Source organism: Ochlerotatus camptorhynchus, unplaced genomic scaffold (genome assembly GCF_037179485.1).
Source record: "Ochlerotatus camptorhynchus isolate MF236.1 unplaced genomic scaffold, CSIRO-AGI_Acam_v1.1 ptg000532l, whole genome shotgun sequence".
NCBI classification, from domain to species: Eukaryota; Metazoa; Arthropoda; class Insecta; order Diptera; family Culicidae; genus Ochlerotatus; species Ochlerotatus camptorhynchus.
In genome coordinates this window covers 289244-310696 of record NW_027041016.1, presented here as the reverse complement: position 1 = coordinate 310696, position 21453 = coordinate 289244, and the positions used below count along the sequence as shown (strand labels likewise).

General features: G+C 41.3%; 1 protein-coding gene across 1 annotated transcript in view; it reads left to right on the top strand.

Annotated features, from left to right (window-relative positions):
• The first annotated feature begins 6706 nt into the window (after positions 1-6706).
• LOC135713090 (dopamine D2-like receptor) overlaps positions 6707-21453 on the top strand; it is a 75778-nt gene continuing 61031 nt past the window's right edge. The window contains exon 1 of the mRNA XM_065236192.1: positions 6707-6767. Within this exon, the coding sequence (XP_065092264.1) occupies positions 6736-6767 (32 nt within the window). The 5' untranslated portion in view covers positions 6707-6735. The remainder of the gene's footprint in view (positions 6768-21453) is intronic.

Below are 21453 nucleotides of genomic sequence, written 5' to 3'. Positions count from 1 at the left end.
AGTTGTTAATATTTTGTTGCCCAGTGTATGAACAACCAAACAAAACAATAACAAAATTATAAAAAAAAAAAAAAAAAAAAACTTTTTATTAGTTGCAAGAAGTTGCACCACTATAGCCCTCACAACCCTATCAGGGGAGAGGGCAAAGCCACGCGCAAAATTCAATAACAAAAGCGCGGCAATGGGCTAGAGAAGACTATTGTATAGAATACTTAACACCGGCCGGTGCCGGCTGTGTGAGCTGGTGCAGCCACTCCGTTTGCTGCTTTGTTGTTGTTGCTTGCTGCTTTGGAGTGGTGATGAGATGATGACGGTGAGATGATAGTCCACCTATAGCGTCGCTAAAGGTGGCTACTTCCTCTGCTGACTGCGGTTGCCTTGGGCACTGAACTTCGTCCACGGTAGGTAAAACGCGCGATATAAAAAAACCACTATGGTGGGAAAAAAAAACTCCACCGGCTACGAAGCTAATACCCGCAACGGAGACACGAACAAACTACGTCCGGCTACTTCAAGCTATCGGCGAGGAATGATTCAAAAGCATTGTTATGGATGCGTAGCCATATTTCTGATCGATTGGTGATAAAATTATTGAAATTGGACCAGGGGCAGCTGAGTTATTAACGTTCAACATCTTTCTTATTTTGTTACATGTTCCATTTTCGGTTTTCACAAAGTGTACCCCCATATAGAAATCAAAGACGTAGTCCTACGTCAAAATCTACCCAAGAAAAAAATGACGTCCACGTTAACAGTACCACTGAACTGTTATCCGATTGAGGTTAACCCCGACGGTGCATGTATGTAACTTCCCCGAAAAGTGCCGTGGTTCATGAACTGGACACAAGTGAAGGGTGTCGGATCGAAGCCAAGGGAAGCTAAGCGTCTTTCACTTCCCGGCTAACCACCAAGGATTTCCAAACACCCGCCGGTCTCACTGCGGTGGCTCAGCGAGTAGAGCCATTCTCAGTTAGGAGCCACCGCAGTTAGGAGCCAAGGAGAGTCCAAGCAGCCGGAACCGAAAAAGTGTTCACCTGGGTATCCACTGCGGTGACTACCGGAATCATCTACGGCAAGTATTTGATTCGATGATTCGTCACCATCGTCGCCGGGGGGTTCCGATAAAGAAGCCTCGCTCATCCCCCCGCTAAACGCCAAGGACCGCTGCTAGGCAGCTAGAAGTGTAGCCAGGAGAAAACGCTCAGCACAGACCGTTTCTGGAGTAGCATTGGGCGATCTTGAGGCAAGAATCAATCTTAGTGAATCGATGTTTTTTTTTTGAAAATAAGCGATTCACCAATCATTTTGAATCGATATATTTTTCAAAATGGCACAGAAATGTTTCAAATATAACGGATCATAGGAAAGTTGGTGCAAATTAACGCCAAGTATAAAGTTGATATTACGATACATAAGCTATCTAGTTATGGTATTTCACTTGTAATAGTCATTTAGTGTGATGATTGATATAATTTAGAAATAAATTGTGTAATACGTACGCAGTAAAAGTTGTGAGTATACATTCATCATGAACATGAACACTTGTTACTATTTGAGCAATGGGGATATTCACTACGGATTTTCTCTTATGCTTGAAAAGGATCGACAGAACATGGGAAAACAGGCTGATGCAAGAAAGATTTGTTCATATCATCGTATACTCTTTCGGTGCTATAGATTTGCTTAGACACTATTTTAACTGCCCGAGCGTGAGCTGAAGACTCCAGGCACAGTCTCTTGAAACGGGGGTCGAGGAGCGTTGCAACAGCAAATGTATCCACCAGCTCAACGTATTTGAACCTCTCGTCAAACTGCAGTGCACTACTGCACCATTTAAATCGAATGAGCGTGAGCAAGAGGGAAACAGATTAGTGGGAAAACAAACCGTCCGTTCATTCATGTGTTCTAAATAGAGAAAGACAATTAAACGTCAAAAAGGTCTATAATCATCTCTGGAGCCCCGAACTTTCACTTTCTCGTTCTTGCCTACTGAACTGTCACACTGGTTGTTTGGCAGAATCCATGTTCAAGGCAAGTGATTTGCAAAGGTGAAGAGAAAAAAAAATCAATATTAAATTGCAAATGCAAATGCACTGAAATTTTTGTTTATGGATCGAAACAAAAATCGAATAAAAAGGATCGATAAAGTAAATTTTTGTCGTGTTTGGGATCGATTATAAACATCGATTAATCGTATCAAAAGAATCGATCTTTTGTGTTTCGATCCAAGATCGCCCATTGCTAGTCTGGAGCCGACGTGAGCCGACGTGAACAACAACCGCCGCCGCCGTCATCGAAGGGCCCCACCGTGTGTCACCGAGAATCAGCGAGGAGAAAGAGAAGGTCAGATTAGTCAATACACGTTTTAAATTGCATTATCTTTCTTTCTCTTTTCTATCGTTAACGCTCAAAATCCAAACGTCTTTGGGTGAAGTATCCTGCTCGTAGCCGGGGGCGCCGGGTTAAATCGGGTGGTTAAGCATTAACTAACACTATACGGTGACCGAAATCAACTGATCTCCCGTCTCCCGATCTGGTCATCGCTTGACCTATGGTCGCCTAGCCCAAATCTCCCTCGCGCGCTGTGCAGAAGTCTACCTACGGTCGGCGACAATCGGTGATTCGAACAGTTGCACTCTCTCGGGAACTATCGGTCCCAGCAGACCGTACACACTGGTGGTGTGTCATGGACGTGACACTCGCTACTGCACAGTGAGCAGCTATGTAGGGCCTTCCCCTTATTGTTCGCCTGAGTTCTAGAGCAGACGTGATAGCCAGCCAACTGTCCACGGCAGCCCAGGGCAGATGTGACCGCTTACCAGCTGCGTGTGCTTAGCACTCTAAGAACTCGGTGTCACTCCTGCCTTTGCACAACGAGGGTTTGTGCAGGGCTTATCAACCTCCTGGGACGAGCTGGATGGGGCTCCAGCGTTCTTACTCTGCTGCAGTTCGTTTAGCCACAATATCTCTCCCTTGGGTTCGATAATTAACGTTTCCAGGGCACACCACGAGGAGGCGAACTACTTCATGCCCCAAGTGGGTGGTTCAATCTCAAACAATACGTTTGTAACATGTTATAACATTGTAGTCAGAACAATGCATTATCAGTTACAATACATCATCACAGCATTGATTGATACAAATTATATTTGTTTGCTGTGTACATATTAAAATGATGAGCGGTGGTAGAAAGGGCACAAATTAGTGATTCATTACCACGTTTAAAAACTTTTTCCAACAAAAGAAAAATCACACTAAACAAGCAAAATAAATCCCTAAAAAATACTGCTTTTTTGTGAATATCTCATACGGATCCGTATTTCTGCGAAATACAATCAACTTCGCATTGGGGATGATTTCCGATATGCCCATAGACCATTACTTCATCTTCTCGGATAGTCTCAGTTCGATTGAGGCTATTCGGTCGATGAAACAAGGTAGGCACTCATCTTATTTCCTTTCAAAGGTAAGGGAGCAGATGAGTTTGCTGGTCGAAAGATCATATATGATTACCTTTGTATGGGTCCCCTCACATTGCTCAATCCCAGGCAATGAGAAGGCGGACTCTCTCGCAAAGGTGGGCGCGCATGAAGGCGAATTGTATGACAGGCAAATTTCACACGATGAATTTTACCATTTAGTGCGTCAGAGTACCCTTTCGAGTTGGCAAACCGATTGGGACACTGGAAATCTTGGACGGTGGTTACATTCAATTATTCCTAATGTTTCTTCGAGAGCGTGGTTTAAAGGCTTGGGCTTAAGTCGTGACTTCATTCGGGTGATGTCAAGACTTATGTCTATAGAATAAACCTCGTTGACAGCAATATATGTAGGTGCAGAACCGGTTATGATGACATCGATCACGCAATTTGGTATTGCCCGGGTAATGACGCCTCCAGAGCACGACTATTTGATACCTTAGTGGCCCGAGGTAGACAACCCTTCCGTGAAGTAAGAGATGTATTGGGAACACGTGATCTTCCCTACATGCAGGCGATCTACGAATTCCTTTGTTTGTCTGATGTTAGAGTTTGATGTGACCATCCCATCCTTTCCAAACAATTTCCCGCCATTGTGTCCCAGTCTTATTATCCTCCTGTTCCTGTGCTACTTGCCCCTGCCCAGCCAGGATTTGGTCAACCGTCCGAGAGTAGTATCTGAAGGAGGCTTCAGAAACCAGTTTCCTACCTAGCTCCTTCCAATCGAAATTGTTACCCATTAACCTCGAGCCCGCCACGAGTAATTGGTACCCAATACTAACCTAGAACTACTGCTATTTAAAATGTAAAATCAAACATTACTGATTTTGGCTCCGCAAAGTGTCACACACGACTTGTCACACACGACTGAGCCTAGTAAATAAACGAACTAGTAAAAAAAAAAAAATTATTATAGATCTACGTAAAATTTGGTAGAACCGACATCAATGACTTGCATCTGTTTTGTTTTTGTTCAACACAGCTGACGTGTTGACAGGACGAGGGAAAAGCAATTGGAGAAAAAAAGGATACTCCGGTTGCACATCAATGCTTGGGAATGTGGATAGAGGATGCTAGTGTGCATGCAAAATACGATTGACGATATTTTTTGATGAATTGTCTTTTATGAGTTATGTTTGTTTGTCTGTGATACTACCGAGGTACATAGAATTTCGAACGTTGAGACTTTAGTACCTCAATTGCAACAATTAATTCTCTTTATATTTAGATAAGATTTAGTTTTAGTTTACAGTGCTGGCATCACAGACAAACAGACGTAACACTTCAATGTGTATCTTCGTTCACGCATTTAACGATTTATTTGAATATTATAAGCTTCGCGGACTACTCAACGCAGCGCTGGCATCGGATCACTATTAAGTTTCTATACATTCTATAGAACTTTTATGCAATATTGTTAGCGAGTTAGCGAGCAAGCTTGTTTTCCGCGGGAAGCCCGAGAGATGTCGTTACTGAGGTCCTACACACCAAACAAATATGAATTTTAATGGTGATGTAAATATCCATGCATGCTAAAATTGAAGCATGTAAACTTCCTTTTTACGTAAACTAGCAACTTGCAAGAAATATTGCTTACAAAGATGGATGGTTGCATACAATATTTAGAATTTTTCATGAAATGACTCATAAGTTTACACGATCTGTAATGTGAATTTGTATGGTATGTGACGCTCCATTTATGTGCATCATAGTGACAGAAATTTACACTACTTTTTCGAACTGTGTATGTTTTGAGATACTATGTTTTCAAGAAAAACTTTTTCAAAGAGTAACGTATGTTTGTCTGTACTGAATTTCCAAGGCAGGATCAATGTAAAAACACTTAGATATATATCGTAATATTTTAGGCTGGTAAGTTACTGTAGTAACTGGAGCACCTAGCCCAAGTAACAATTTGGGTTTTTTGAGGGTTCTGTAGACCATGATTTGGACATAAAATGTTGTTTTTTACACTATTCATTATTTTACGGGCACTGACCGCTTTTTTGCACACATGTGAGGCAAGTCAAAATAATTTAAATTTTTCCGAAAAACAAATTTGTGACCGGATATTCTATACCATCATTCGAAGTAGCCCAGGTATGCTCACTTAGTGTACTGAATAACAAATCCAAAGTATAATAATTATCATAAGACGGTTCCAAAATGAAATCTAGTCAATTTTACTAATTGACTTTTCATGTTTTGCACTTTCGCCCCCCTCCAACAGGCCCTACGAAAGCGAGCGAAAAAGCAACGTGCAGCCCGCAAGCCCCACATATCGGAGATCACCGCCGGCGGTAGTCTGATAGAGAACATTGCTCAAACGAAGGTGGCCACGGAGACGCAGCTGGACGGCAGCACCAAGAGTGCCGGTTCCTGTAAGGTCCTGCCAGACGAGGCGCCCACCAACACGGCGTCCGGTTCAAACGAAGAGGACGACGACAATGCGGGGTAAGCTTAGAAAGACAAATTGATGCCACAGCCGATTCATACATCATCCATAAAACAGAAAAAATATGCTATACATGTTATACACCAAAATGAACCGAATTCGTACACACTTACATATGATGGAATTTCACTGCAATAATCCAAAAGAAATGTCTGCATGACTTATGGGCAAATGGTACACCAAACACAAGCTCCTTGTTTCGATCTCACCCGTGATCCACGCTTTCATCTGCTGTATTTTGTCGTTTACTCGTTTATCCAAGAAACAATGATACCCAAGTTCCGATGAGTGTAATCTTCCAGTAAACAAAGCCAAGTCACCGCAGGTGGATCAACTGTACACAAATTAACACTGACCCAACTCTGTGGAATCGTACACGAACCACGTGTCGGGCATTCCACGCCAAGTCGCACATTAATCATTGCTTTGTTGGGTGAGATTTCCTTTAGATGTTGTGCTATTCAACGAGGAATGACCCATCCTCTAAGGAAATATCAAACACCATAAGCAAACAAAACTAGCAAATCACACAAACACACGCCCCAACTGATGTCACTCGCAGAATCGTCACCAAATCCCATCGGACAGTTTCCGTGGTTCCACACCGCACCACCACCACCACCACCACCAATACCACCATCATCATATCATATCATTTGGACCGACAATGCTTTCCGCACTTTTGATGCTGATAATTCATTTCTCCTTTTCCTCCTTGCCTCCGATTTTTGTGTGATCCTTCACAGGTCCCCTGACATTGATGACTGTCATGTGATTGTGAACGATAAATCAACAGAATTTATGTTGGCCACGGTCGTGGAAGAAGCTGGAAAGTATGTGTGTCACATTTTTCGTTTGTTCTGTGATCTGAAGCTTTCGTTCTGTTTTCCCGAAGCTCGGTTGTAGTAGGCATGGGTGTTTTGCGATGTGCGTTTTACGACGGCTTGTGTGTTTTAGCTTTATGTGGGTTTTATGGCAGTCGACGGGAGGTCGGCTTTGTGGTTGCAGTGCATGTGTTTTTATTTTTTATAACGTTGTCCAAATCCCATGAGTCGGTTTTATGTTTCACTAGATTCATATTCTTTTTTTTTTGATTTATTAATTTAGGCAAACGCATTTACAGTGAAATTATTCATGCTAACGCTATGTATATTAATTGACTCCGCCAGTGTTATCGCAGCATTGAAATCACCGGTAACACGTCATCCGTGGATCCAGGGGATTGAAAGTCAACCCACACAATACCATCTTCCTCTGGATCTCTGGATTCCCTGGATCAGGGGAAACATCGAAGCGAATCACTTCGCTGCCACCGGCCGTAGAGCTTGCATGATTTCAACGAGCGTCTCCGGTATGGACGCCAAAAAATGGACTAAATCGATACTTCGCGAAGCTTAGGTTAGCGAGTGGGCTTCCAGAACAGAGCCATTTATTTGCAAGCTTAAAAGGGAAACAACAAGATGGACAGATATTTCAAGCTGGCGGGACCAACGTGTCCTGTCCCGTTTGCGTTCCGGTCACACAAAAGTCACATATTACACGGCAAGAGCACCCATATTCCGGAAGAAATGTGACACTTGTGGAGTCAAAATGACGGACGACAACATAGTGATCAACTGTTCCTGCTTTCAGGGCATCCGGAACCTATATGGAATGCCAAGTAGTATCCGGGATAATCCCTCCATGGAAGCCGCTCTCCTATGTTTCATTAAAGACGCCGGCTTGTATCACAACATTTGAACCACCTCAACCACATTACTTAAACTTTTCCAGCAGCCAAGAACACGGTTGGAATTTAGATTAGGATTAAAACACATATGTAGGACAACAGAAACTGAATTACGATAATGGAAAAGGGGTTAATTAATTTGTTGAGGAACCTTTCCAGCTTTCAGGACAGCAATTATGCCATATTTTACGCTGCAATCCAAAACAACATGTACCAAACTCTGTATTACGGATCGTCCATTATTTATGTCACACTTTTAGGGGGGAGTGGGGCTTAGGAAACCGTGACGAGCCATAAGGGTCCATTCATTATGTCACACAAATTTGGCCCATTTTCAACCAGCCCCCACACCCTCTACCACATTTTTTGTATGGCCCTAATTTTTTTTTGTGTGGCTCGTGACGGTTTCCTAAACCCCACTCCCTTTAAAAGTGTGACATAATTAATGGACAATCCCTAATACAGAGTTTGGTACATGTTGTTTTGGATTGCAGCGTAAAATATGGAATAATTGCTGCCCTGAAAGCTGGAAAGGTTCCCTTATGAGAAATCTCCCACTGGAATCGCCATCTCATCCACTCCGTTTTTTCCGATGATCCCCATCTGGGATCCCGCATACAGATCTGTAATTTGGGGTTTCTCTTTTATAACGCCTTTAAATTTAAAAGAGACGAACCCCAAAGGCTGAAAAACTATAGTAAAGGAAAAAAATGCAGGATTAAATAGATAAGCGATGCCTATTATGTCATCTGTCAGAGAGCACGATGAGCGACTTTTTACTTCAGTGTTTATTTTGACATGTCGCAAAAAGACAAAACATCACACTGATAAAAAGCGAAGACATCAAACGTTCCACACCGAGTTCCATACATTTTCCGACGTTTCCGATGGACCAGGTTCCCGATGATTTCGGTGAAGATTACCGGTACTGCCAACGAAAGATCCATTGGATTTTTTTATCATTCTTAATAAGAGCAGGTTCTAGCTCAGGTTGCAGTCAATTCCGGTGGAGATTTTCGATGCTGCCAACGAAAGTTCCAGTGTATTTTTTCTGACGTTGCCGACGGAGCAGGTTCCAGTTGATTCGACGCTGCAAACAAAAGTTCTAGTGGCTTTAAGCGGAATTTTCTAACATTTCCGAAGGAGGAAGTTCCTGTCGTTTTCTGTGAAGATGTTTTATGCTTCCAACTAAATTTCCGGTTATTTTTTTCATATAATATTGGTGGAGCACTCCACCGAATTCGTTTGGAAATTCCTCCGTCAAAAACGTCAGAAAAATCCACTGGAATTTTATTTGGCAGCATCGAAAATCTTCACCAGAATTGAGCGAAACCCACCTCCTACATCGACAACGCTATTAAAATCCACCGCAACATTCGTTGGCAGCATCGACAATCTTCACTGAAATCGACTAGAAGCTCCTGCGTCAATGTCAGAAAAAATCCACCAGAACTTCTTGTTGAGCGTGTACAAGTAGGAGCAATATTTTTACCCGGCGTCACTACGCTGCAATCAGTTTCATGCACCATAAGAGAGAAGACTGCAATAACAAAGTGAAAGTGAATTTCTTTTTCATTCTATGTAAACAGTCCGGTAATTAAACACGTTTCTAGTAGTCGGTACGAGTGTTCTTTTATTTCGTCGTTATCGCTGGTTCCCCGGGTTTAATTCCGTTCGTTATCGGTTTTGGCCTGTCCACTTCACTACCTGTTGGGTGTCCACCGATGAATCCCACACTTCTGTTGGCAGCATACGAAATATCGACTAGAATTGCCTAGAACCTGCTCCGTCGAAGATTCTGAAAATCCACCGTTGGAAGCATCGAAAATTATCACCGAAATCGACTTGAACCTCTTCCGTCCACAACGTCAGTAAAATCCACCAGAACTTTCATTGACAGCATCCAAAATGTCCACCGGAATCGAATGCAACTGGCTTTCCTTGACAGCATCCAAAATGCCCACCCAAACTACCCAGAACCTGCTCCTTCGAGAATCCTGAAATCCAACGTAGGCAGCATCTCCACTGGAATCGACTAGAACCTCCTCCATCGATAACGTCAGAAAAATTAACTTTCACTTTTGTTGGCATGATAGAAAATCCATTGAAATAGACTAGAACCTCCTCCGTAGACGTCAGAAAAATCCACCAGAATTTTCATTGGCGGCACCGAAAATTTCCACCGGAATGGAATGCAACCGGCTCCGTAGTGAATTCATAAAAATCCACCGGAACTTTCATTGGCAGCATTCTCAAAATACACCGTTGACAGCATCAAAAATCTGGAATCGACTGGAACCTCCTCCGTTTATGTCAGAAAAATCCACAAAAGCTTCCGTTGGCGGCACCGAAAATTTCCACCGGAATCGAATGCCAGTGGCTCTGTAGTGAATTCATAAAAATGCACCGGAACGTTAGTTGGCAGAATACGAAATATCCACAAGAATGGTCTAGAACCTGCTCCGTCGAGGATTCTGAAAATTCACCGTTGGCATCATCAAAAATCTGCACAGAAGTCGACAACGTCAAAAAATTCGCTTACACTTTCATTGGCAGCATCGAAAATCGCCATCTGAATCGAGTTTAACCTGCTGCGTGAATAATTCTGAAAAATCCACCGGAACTTTAATTGGCAACATCGTAAATCTCCACCAGAATCTACTGGAATCTGTTCCGTCAAAAATTGAGAAAAAAATCCAATGGAATTTTCGTCGGCGGCGCCAAAAATTTCCATCGAAAACGACAGGAACTTCCTTCTACGACAGTGTTTTAGAAAACTCGGCTTAAATCTACTGGAATTTATGCTTACAGCATCAAATATCTCCACCAGAATGTGCTGTAACCTCTTCTTTCGACAACTTCAAAAAATCCACTGGATCTTCCAGAACTTGCGTTGGCAGCATCGAAAATTTCCAACGAAATCGACTGCAACCGTCTCCGTCTTGAATTAGGGAAATCTGCTCCAGAATCGAGTTGAACCCGCTCCATCAATAATTCAGCTAAATTCATCGGAACCTGTTCCGTCGAAAATAATAAAAAAAAAACATCTGTAACATTAGTCGGCAGTATCAAGAAGAATTCAGAAAAGTCCACCGGAACATTCGTAGGCAGCATCGAAAACCTAGAACGGAAGCGGCTCCGTCGTGAATTCAGACAATTCCACCGAAACTTTTATTGTAAACATAGGAAATATCCACCAGAATCCAATTGAACCCGCTCCATCAAGAATTCATAAAAATTCACCGCAACTTTCGTTGGCAGCATCGAGAATCTCCTTCGTGAAATCAGATAATCCACCATTGGCAGCATTCACCTGAATCTACGGGTAGTTCCTGTCGCATCTCCACTGGAATCGACTGGAACTTGCTTGGTCCACAACGTCTGAAAATTCTGCTGGAGTCTACCGGATCTTTCGTCTGCAGCATCCAAAACCTCGCTCGGAATCGACTAGAAGCTCTTACGTTGAGAACGTTAGGAAAATCCACTGGAACTTTCGTAGGCAGCATCGAAAATCTCTACCAAAATGGAATCGCCTACGTCAGAAAACTCCGCTGAAATATATCGGATCATTCGTTGGCAGCATCCAAAATCTCCACCGGAATCTAACTTGCTCCACCGTCTGAAAATTCCACCGAAATCTATCGGATTTTTCGTCAGAAGCATCCGAAATCTCCACCGGAATCGAACGGAAGCACCTACGTTGAGAACGTTAGAAAAATCCACTGGAACTTTCGTTGGAAGCACCACCAAATCACCACCAAAATTAAATGAAACCTCCTTCGTCAACGTCAGAACACTCCGCTGAAATCAATTGGATCTTTCGCATCCACTTCCGCTGAAATCAATCGGATCTTTCTGCAGCATCTGAAATCTTAACCGGAATCGACTGGAACCTGCTCCATCAGGTTTTCGAAAAAATCCACCGGAAATTTCGTTGGCAGCATGCAAAATCTCTACCAGAATCGACTGGAACCTGCTTCGTCGACAATTCCACCGAAATCTAACGGATTTTTCGTCAGCAGCATCCACTGGAACATTCGTTGACAGCATCAAAAATCTCCAACGGAATCGACAACGTCTGGAAATTCCACCGGAATCTACCAGATCTTTCGTCAGCAGTATTCGAAATCTCCACCAGAATCGACTAAAAACTCCTACGTTGAGAACCGCCCAAGTAACCAAAAGTTCTGATATAAAGCTATTTGTGGCTTAAGCAGCTTGGTTGAAGGCGGTCTATAGATTTCTAAGCAGCCTTATTTTTAAGTCGTTTTAAGAACTTGAAAGTTCCGGTACAATAATTGAAGAGCGTTTCTCAAATGAGAATGATCCATGACTTCGTCAAATGACTATGCAACTGATATCATATTCGAAGGAGGTCTCCTTTGATAGCGAATAACTACTTTTCTCATTTTCATCAAAATTGTTCAAATGATTTTGAAAATTTAAAGCACTGGACTGAAGCAGAGTCGATGTTATAATAAGAGTCCCGCCAAGAGAAAATGTTGCGAACAAGCAGCACTGTTTGTGATTTATTTTTCGTCAGAGCAAAACGGCAACCAGATTTTTTGCGTTCACGGCGAATGAGAACGACTCAAATTTGAGTTTAGTTCACTCATAATCGCCAAAAGTGCAGGAAACTCAGCGATGAGTAAATTTGTTTCATGGTTTCCTGTGGAAAACCTTAAAAATCTGCCGGAAAATGAGGAAATTGACGAAAATTTTATTCAGTCTCGGAGAAGTATTAATAGACTGAGTAAATCCAATCTTTACTTTTCTCAAATTCGGGAACTTTTCCCTGGAAAAACCTAGGAAAACATGAGGCAAATTTACTCATCGCTGAGCTCCTGCACTTTTGGCGATTATGAGTGAACTAAACTCAAATTTGGGTCGTTCTCATTCGCCGTGTTAGCATCGGATGACTTTCATTCAGAAGTGAAAAATTTCATGTCGATAACGGAGCTTCTGAGAGACAAACACAATTATAGAACCTGAAAAATGTTCAAACAACTGCTTGGTATAACTTATAAATACCACAATGTACTAATTAAAGCGACGAAATGTTTTTCAACTAATATTACTAGATTACTAAAATCACTGGCTGTGGGAACAATAATGTTTATTTACTTTGCTTGTTTGGTACCCCGCTTAACAGTTCGATTGGTACTTCTGGCTTCACTATTGGCGGGACTCTTATTATGACATTGACTCTGGACTGAAGAACCTTTCAAGCGAAACCAGAAGAAGCGAGGGATGTCCATATATCTTTCTAGGTGGAATCGGAAAATAGCATACGGGGTAAGCTGGAAGAAAATTCCAGGGAATAGTAAGAAGAAACTCCCAAAGGAAAATTAAATAAAGTTCAGAAAGTTAAAGAATTAAAATTCCGATGGATCTGTTCCCAGGATTTACTGGGATGAGCCATCAACCATTTCCCAATTTCTGGGTAACCGAAAACGCCCTGGAAATTGAAACACTAGTCGAAAGAGTATCAAACGTAAGAAATATTTAAAGATGAAAATTTGTTTGAGCATCTAATAAAAAATACATATTCGAAAAGATACAAGCATCTCACAAAAGTTTTCTCTGAAATTTAAGCCCGGACAGGCAATAATCATTTTGATTTTTTTTTAATTCGGTGTAAATCGGAATAAAATCTCAAAAATCGGTATTCTGAGGAACCTCATATGTATATTGGAATCAAGAATGATAGCTGCAAACGGATGACGGTAATCAGATGATACTCCTTTCAAAAAAAGGATGAACATTGATACAAGAATCAAACGAACCTCAGTTGAATTGATTGTCATGCCAAATTGGTTCAACTCCATAACGCAAATCATCCAAAATGTAAGAAAAGAGGGAGAGGAGTTGGTGAGAAATTCAGAAATTAGCTTTATTAAATTTAAAGTTTTACAAACGCGAAGATGCGTGTGCATCGGTCGATAGTAACCACTGAACTAAGTTTTTCTTCGTTTCCCACCGGGGGGTACACCAATCGTCCCACACGGCCTTTCCTGATATTACTTCCGACCCGGAAGTGACCAAGGCTTAAGGGTATCTCCAGATGTTGACTTCTTATTCGGTCCTTCAGATTCGGCATCTAAGTTTCGCACTTCGTAGCGATCATTCGGCCAAACTCCCACGATCTCGTAAGGTCCAAAATACTTCTGCTTGACTTTCTGACCGACGCCAAACTGCGTCTTCGGAATAGCTACAACATCACCGAGTTGATACTGCTGCGACTGCTTTCTTCGTAGGTTGTAGTACTTCTTATTCTCTTGTTGGATTTGCTGAATGCTTTGATGAGCAGCTTCCCGTGTTTTGCTTCGTGATTGCTGGAAATCGTCTTGAAGTTCGTGCTGCCGAATCTCATACAAAACTTCAACCTGTTTTGTCCTCATCTTGACACCGATGAAAAGTTCGCATGGTGTTGTTCGAATTGCTCGCTGTCAACTGTTGTTCAGGCACTGCTGGACATTGACGACATGGTTGAACCATCCTTCAGGCTTGTCGATCGACAACTTCGTAAGCATCGGAATAATGATGCGGTGGATACGTTCCACCTGTCCATTGCCACGGGGAACACCGGTAACAATCGTATGTAAATCGATACCTTCATCCGAGCAAAACTTAGTGAACAGTCCTGACGTAAACGCTGAACCACGGTCACTGATAATTCTTCGAGGATTACCAAACGTGTCGAATATAATCCGAAGCTTCTTCAACGTTTCTTCGGCTCCAGTGGATTTAGTTGGAACCAACCAAACAAATTTCGAAAACCCGTTAATCACCGTCAAAATGTAATTATACGATTTTCGGGTTGATGGCATTGGTCCGAGATGATCTACATGTAGGGTGTCCAAAGGCACGTCACCTTTCGGAATCGGCTTGAGTTCTCCTTCTGATTTTCCACGCTTCTTCTCGCTGACAATGCAAGGTACACAAGTAGCAATACAGCGCTTGATTTTTTCATCCAGTCCAGTAATGAAATAGTCCTTATCAATCCGTTCGCTCGTCTTCTTCACTCCGAAATGGCCTTTTTCATGAGCAGCTCGTATAATCGTCGCTTCCATGGATTCCGGAATATACACTCGTCGGTTTTCTCCTTCGCCTGCATATAGAACTCCGTTGCTTGTACTGTAGCCTTCGTATTTGCCGTTGCTATGCAAAACTTCCATGATTGCTTTGGCTTTTTCGTCGTTTCGCTGACCTTCACAGATTTGGGCGCTAACAGAAGCAGAAATTATCAAAATATATCGACAACGCATCAACATGTTGCATTTTTTCTCCGGGGCGGTGCTCGACATCAAAATCAAACTCAGCTATGTCGACAACCCATCGAGCAATACGAGCGTTCACCTTCTTTTTAGTCATCGAATCTTTAAATGCTCTGCAGTCTGTAACGACTTTGAATTTACGACCCAAGAGGTAACATCTAAACTTCTTGATCGATTCAACCACTGCCAACGTTTCTAGCTCGTAAGAGTGATAATTCTTTTCAGCGTCACTTGTTAAACGACTGTAATAATAACAAGGGTGAAATTTACCATCGTCATCCGCGCGTTGCATCAGGATGCCAGCTAAAGCGTGCTTACTGGCGTCAGTATGGACTTCGATCTCAGCATCAGGTCGAAATATCTGCAACACCGGAAAGCTTGCGAGAATCTCCTTTATGCGATTGAAAGCGGCAATCGCTTCGATGTCAAAGTGAAATTTGCAGTCTTTCTTTAACAAACCTGATAGAGGGCGTGCAACATCGGCAAACGAGGGTACGAATTTCCGGAAGTAACTAGCCAAACCGTAAAATCTCTGCAGTTGCTTCACCGTAGTCGGCATCGGGAACTGCTAGTCTAGTCTAGTCTAGTCTACACATACACAGCCAGTACTTGAAAGAATCCTGGAAATGATAGAAATACATCTATCATTTTCTTGTCATTATTAATGCCTGCTGCACATCAAGGATGTGAAACAAACAATAAAGCGGCCAGGCCTACTGTGTAGCGTTTAGTTAATTTTTGTGGAAGTGAATGTTTACCATGTCTACTTAATAAGTATAGACAGTGGTTAACATTTAATCCACAGGTAATCAAAGAGCGAGGACATACCGTACCAACCGCTCCGTATGCAGGATTTGAAAATAGACTATATAAATCGTTGGGAGTGACAGAGCTAAGAAAGTTAATGTACAGTCCTTGGTTGTCCGATCTCCTGGGATGGAACACAGGTATTTACCCCTTGTGTTCGAGCGTACAGTCCTCCCTCCGTACAAGCGTGGACGGCACCGCCCACCCACTGCCATCCCTCAATCGATCCAGCCGACCTCAGTCGAAGGACAACAGAGAGCGGTGTGCGGACGTAACATATACGGAGGGAATTCTGTATTCGCCTAGGTTATAGCGCCCTTGCTCGCTATTCGTTATTCGCTGTCTACAATGAGAAGAAACAATGCATGAAATTTATAGTGACATATATAAAAAGAGGAGTACGTTGTGATTCTAGTTAGTGTTAAATTTGTGATAAATGTGTTAATCTTATACGTTTATTTTACAATATGTATAAATGTATAATAGAAGATGTTCATTTTTATAACTTGAGTATTAGTATTAGTTATATGTAAACAAACAAAACAAAAGAAGAGAAGAGGAAAGAAGAGTAGAAAAATAAAAAGGGGATAAAGTAGATAACAAAGAAAAGAAACGTAGGCAGATTATTAGAAAAGGCATTATCAAATGTCACTCCCGCCGAGATCTCAGCGAAACCCTCCCCGCCGAGACCCGCACAGCCGAGCTCGGTTGAAAAAACTAAGTGTGTAGATAGATTAGTAGGAAAATAAATAAAACTACTTTATGACTCAAAGTGCAATGAATGAGCGTTAGTTTCGGGATCATTTCAGTGTTAGAGTTATGTTAGTTTTGATCCGTAATCTGCCCTGCCGACCCCTCCAACATTAGTTGCAGGCAGTGGTTGTTAGACAATGCGGCACTGTAACTACTACTATTTTAGAGGTATGATTCGTCAAGTTTATACAACTCAATGTTTCAATTGAGCCAAACTATCTATCTTACAATTACAAAAGCAAACCTAAGCTTACAATTATATGCAAATGCAAAATGTAACTTGACAAATCATCTAGGGGCATCCCACTCTAAACTTTTGCTCTAATACTCGTTAAGTATGTTTAAATCTCTCTTAAGTATTTTTAAGTATTTATAAATACTTTTTCTCTTGATGTGATTTTGATCATAGTAAGTCTTGATTATAACGTCGGTTGTTAGTGCAATTATTTTTCATATCGATGTCAAATGTTATGATTTCGAAGTGTATTGTGCAAAATGTTTAACGAAGAGTTCGTCACCTATACGGTAAGTAAAAAATATATATATTCACTTTACATTGCTATGATACTATGTTGATTAGTAAATTTATAATTTTGTTTAATGTAATTGGCTACTCATGTTCCTCATTTATTTATTATGTTATTTGCAGGCACCGTTTTGAAATGCAGTTGAACGAGACTTTGATCGGGTTCCTGCGAAGGTGCAGAAGGTGTTGGACATCCTGGCATATTCAGGTAGCCTGACCATAGATTTTACCACCTAGATGAAATAACTATCAAACAAACAAGCGATCGTCAACAAAACAGTTTATTAGAAGATATAAGTATGGGAGATTGGATTTTCTTTGAAGGATCAATTATTTGTCACGTAAATGGATTCTCGTTTAAGACAGGTGAAAGGAAGATTTGTTATAGCATGTACTGCAAATAATATAAAAAAAATAATACTACGTTCGGACATTAGCTGCTATTACGTAACATAGGCTAACTTGATATCAAAAGTCATACATATGATTTCCAGTAAAAATTTCACGTCTTGTTATGATATCAGCTATAGTCTGAACGTAGTAGGAGTTCGAACTAAAATTAAAACTATATTTTCAGGTAGAACAAAGATGTGTTCGATTCAACGGATTCCAGTAAAGTGCCAAAAAACTATAAAAAAAACGAGGAGTGTTAGTCAAAGGAAGCCTCTTTAAAATTATGGACGGTGGAGGACTGTTGAACGCCCACGAGAGCATTATTGGAATCGATGTTGACAGTTCATCGCATCGCATATCCAACCACCGGATGCTACAGGATCTTTAAGTGCTGAAACTATAAAATATTTAAACGAATTTTTGAATATTTTTGTGTTTTTATTAAATGCACATAAACCTATTATTACAGTTTATATTTATAAATCAATGTGTCACTAATAAGAAATAAACAATTAGTTCATATCCATAATAAAAAAAATGCCTGAACGATAACTCAAATCATACAACTATTCGACGGATAGTTGATGATACCCCAAACACGTCGTTATGAAATATAATCATACAATTTTAATGAGGGAATGCACAAATATTGTACCTTGCATGATAATTTCGCATAACCATCGAAGCACGATGAGGATAACATATAAGAACGCAGAGCATTTTATATGGTGACGCTTATGAGAAATCCACATTTATCTGCGTATATATCGTGTATGCGGGGCTCTATGTTCATTTTTATTAGAACAGCATAATGTGATTTTTAATAAGGAGCACATAATATTAAATTTTAAAATACGCTTTATTTTCTCCAGAAAACGGGATGTGGGATATAGGTGACAACTTTCAGGACAAATTAATTTTTTTCTCGTATTTCAGAGGAAAAGACACATTCTCATAAGCAAAAGACTTACTTTTACATACTTATCGTCTTTTTCGCTGAAATTGGAAATCTTTTCTTTTAAATGATTTATTCATTGATACGTTAACGCTCGCAATGCACACAAACCAGCCTAACACATAAAATTCCTGACAACATTGAATAAACAAACTGCAGAAATTCACCTAGCAACCAGGTAAGCATACTAGTACTAGGTATTTCTTAAGTATTTTTAAGTATTTATAGGTATCTAAGATATCAGTCAGATATTTATAAGCACACCGCGAGAAATATAAAGTTTAGAGTGGGATGCCCCTAGCAAATCATCGTCAATCCCCTTATTCCAGGGCAGGGCCTGACGATTTGAATCTAATTTTGATCAGTGAACGGGCACCATATGGTACATTTTCTCAGCATGAACCTATCATTTCCAGCCTATCTGAACTATTTAATAAATGGAAGCCATAACATGGGTTACGCTCCCCCTAAGCGGGCCCTCCGCATCCTGTCTCTGTCTTATCGCAAATACAAAATGCCAATGGTATGAATGTATCTATATATAACTTGGAAATGACGTACAATCAAATAAACTCGTAACCCACTCACTTGGTCAGGCTTCAGAATCGTCCAGTGGGCAGTGCGCTCTACACTCCAAGTTCTCTTTTTTCAAATTTACCGCAAATTTGATATTTTACCCATTGAGTGTTGATTAGTCACAATGAAACATTGTGACAGAAGTTGAGGCTACTAGTGTATTAAATAATCTAGGTCCTATTTAGGATTATATCTGAAAAATCCAAATCTGGCCAACGCCCACCCTAAACCTAAACCTGTTCTAATCCACCTGAAATGACTAACGAATGGAAGACTTTGACTACCCAGCCATGCAATAGTCTCATTCCGTGCCTTATGGCAACTTGATGATTCTATTGCGCTCATCTTCTGGCACTACCCAGGAGAGACTTGGTCCTGTACCCAATGCTTAACTTATCTCCATTCCACTCAGCTACTCGCAATTTCTTGTGATATAGAGGGCGGAATATTATTAGATGAGACAATTCAATGCAGACGGCTTTCCAAATTTGGCAGATCGACAGGTAATCGGTGAGTTACCACGATAGTTGCTATTCAACAACTCGACAACGTCCCATCGTCAACGCCTGCTATGAGAATTTCCCATTGCAGACGCCAACGAAATGACGTCATCGAGCTATCGATCAACTACCCTGGTTATCGCCTGGTACCTTATAGCACGATGCTAGGAGGCGAACCGGAAGAATCGATGAGCTACCTCCCCCGTAGTCGGCATCGGGAACTGCTTGACCTTTTCAATCTTTGCAGGTGCCGGTTCAACTCTGCCGTCGTATATTGTGTAACCGAGGTACTCTACCCGTTGTTGAAGGAAGACACATTTCTTCCAAATAAATTTTAATCCTGCTTTTTTGGCCACATACAGCACTTGTTGTAACACTTCTAGTCCTTCTTCTTCAGTCTTCGATGGAATGATTATATCGTCCACAAATGCTACAATCGTACCATCGTTGATCAGTTCTTTCAGCGCATTGTTTATGAATCGTCCGAAAGCATTTCCACTTGTACACAGTCCGAACGGGGCACGCAAGAACTCAAATTGCCCATCATTTGTCACAAACGATGTATATTTCATCAATAGGTACGTGGAAATACGAATTTTCCAAATCCACCGTAGTATACACCCGCGTACTAGACAGCTGGTCGATTTGTTCTTCTACATTCGGCATAGGAAAATTGTCACGAATCATCTTCTTATTGATGGCATAATAATCAATACACACACGACGTGATCCGTCTTTCTTCGGTACTACTACTACGGCACTCGCGTATTCACTCTGGGATGACTGAATAATATCGTTTGCCAACCATTCGTCAGTTTGCTTCTTCACAATTTCCTTCTCGAGAGGAGCCAACCGTCGCGGATTCACGCACAGCTTCATTGTCGCACAACTTTATTTTCAACTTGTTCGCCGCCGTAACTGACGATACCGGTTGATAATTTCCAATAAGATTCATGACCTCGTCGCGGTATTGGTACGGTACGTCAATTTCACTAACACCAATGTATTCTTCGATCCTGCGGATCCACTTTGCTTCGCATTCAGGCTCTTTCGTCGGCTACTTTTCGATTCGTACACCTTCCGGTGTGATTGAGTAATTGACACAACGTAGGAAATCCATTCCAATCAGCATTTTAACATCGATTGCTTCCTTCGGCACAACGTAAACAAGAATGTTGTATTTCTCGTTCTCGATCGAAACATTAAGCACTGATTCGCCGCAAACAACTTTTATGTCACCTCCGTAGCCGCGCACTTTCATGGCTGACTTTTTCAGTTGTCCTTCGCCTTTCGCCAATCCAATCCAAAAATCTTTTCGGATTAGAGAAATTTCGCTTCCTGTGTCAACGGTTGCACTGATCTCATAGTCATAAATGTTAACCAACACACTCGGGTTCACGCTATCAACACTTTTCAATGTGTTCACTTTCGATACACTTTTCTTGACGCCGTCGTGTTTCACTTTTTCACCCGACTTCGTACAGTTCTTTAACAAATGACCGAACAAATTACAGTTGAAACACTTCGGTCCGTCGTTCTTCTGCGGGCACTCATCGGCAAAGTGTGACGCATCACCACAGTTAAAGCAGTTCTCGATGAACATTTCAAATGGTCCTATCTGCTTTAATCGATTCTCTTCATCGACTTTCTCTTTCGTCAATAACTCAGTTGCAAAACCTTTCCCTGTTGTATTTGACGTTTTGGACGCTAGATAAGAACCCCCTTTATCAAACGATATGGTAGAATTAGCGCGAAATCTGTTTGCATAGCAGTGGTTATGAAAAGAGAAAGTCGATGAAGAGAATCGATCAAAGCAGATAGGACCATTTGAAATGTTCATCGAGAGTTCTTCTTTGATCCCGTTTGCTTTTTCATCTCTTTCTCGCGTAGCTCCTTTTTCCTTGGCTGGCCTTCGTGTAGCTTCGGCTTTACGACAATCTTCTTTTGCACTTTTTCAAAGTTAAGTAACTTCTCCTTCAGCTATCGAATTGTTTGCGCTTCAT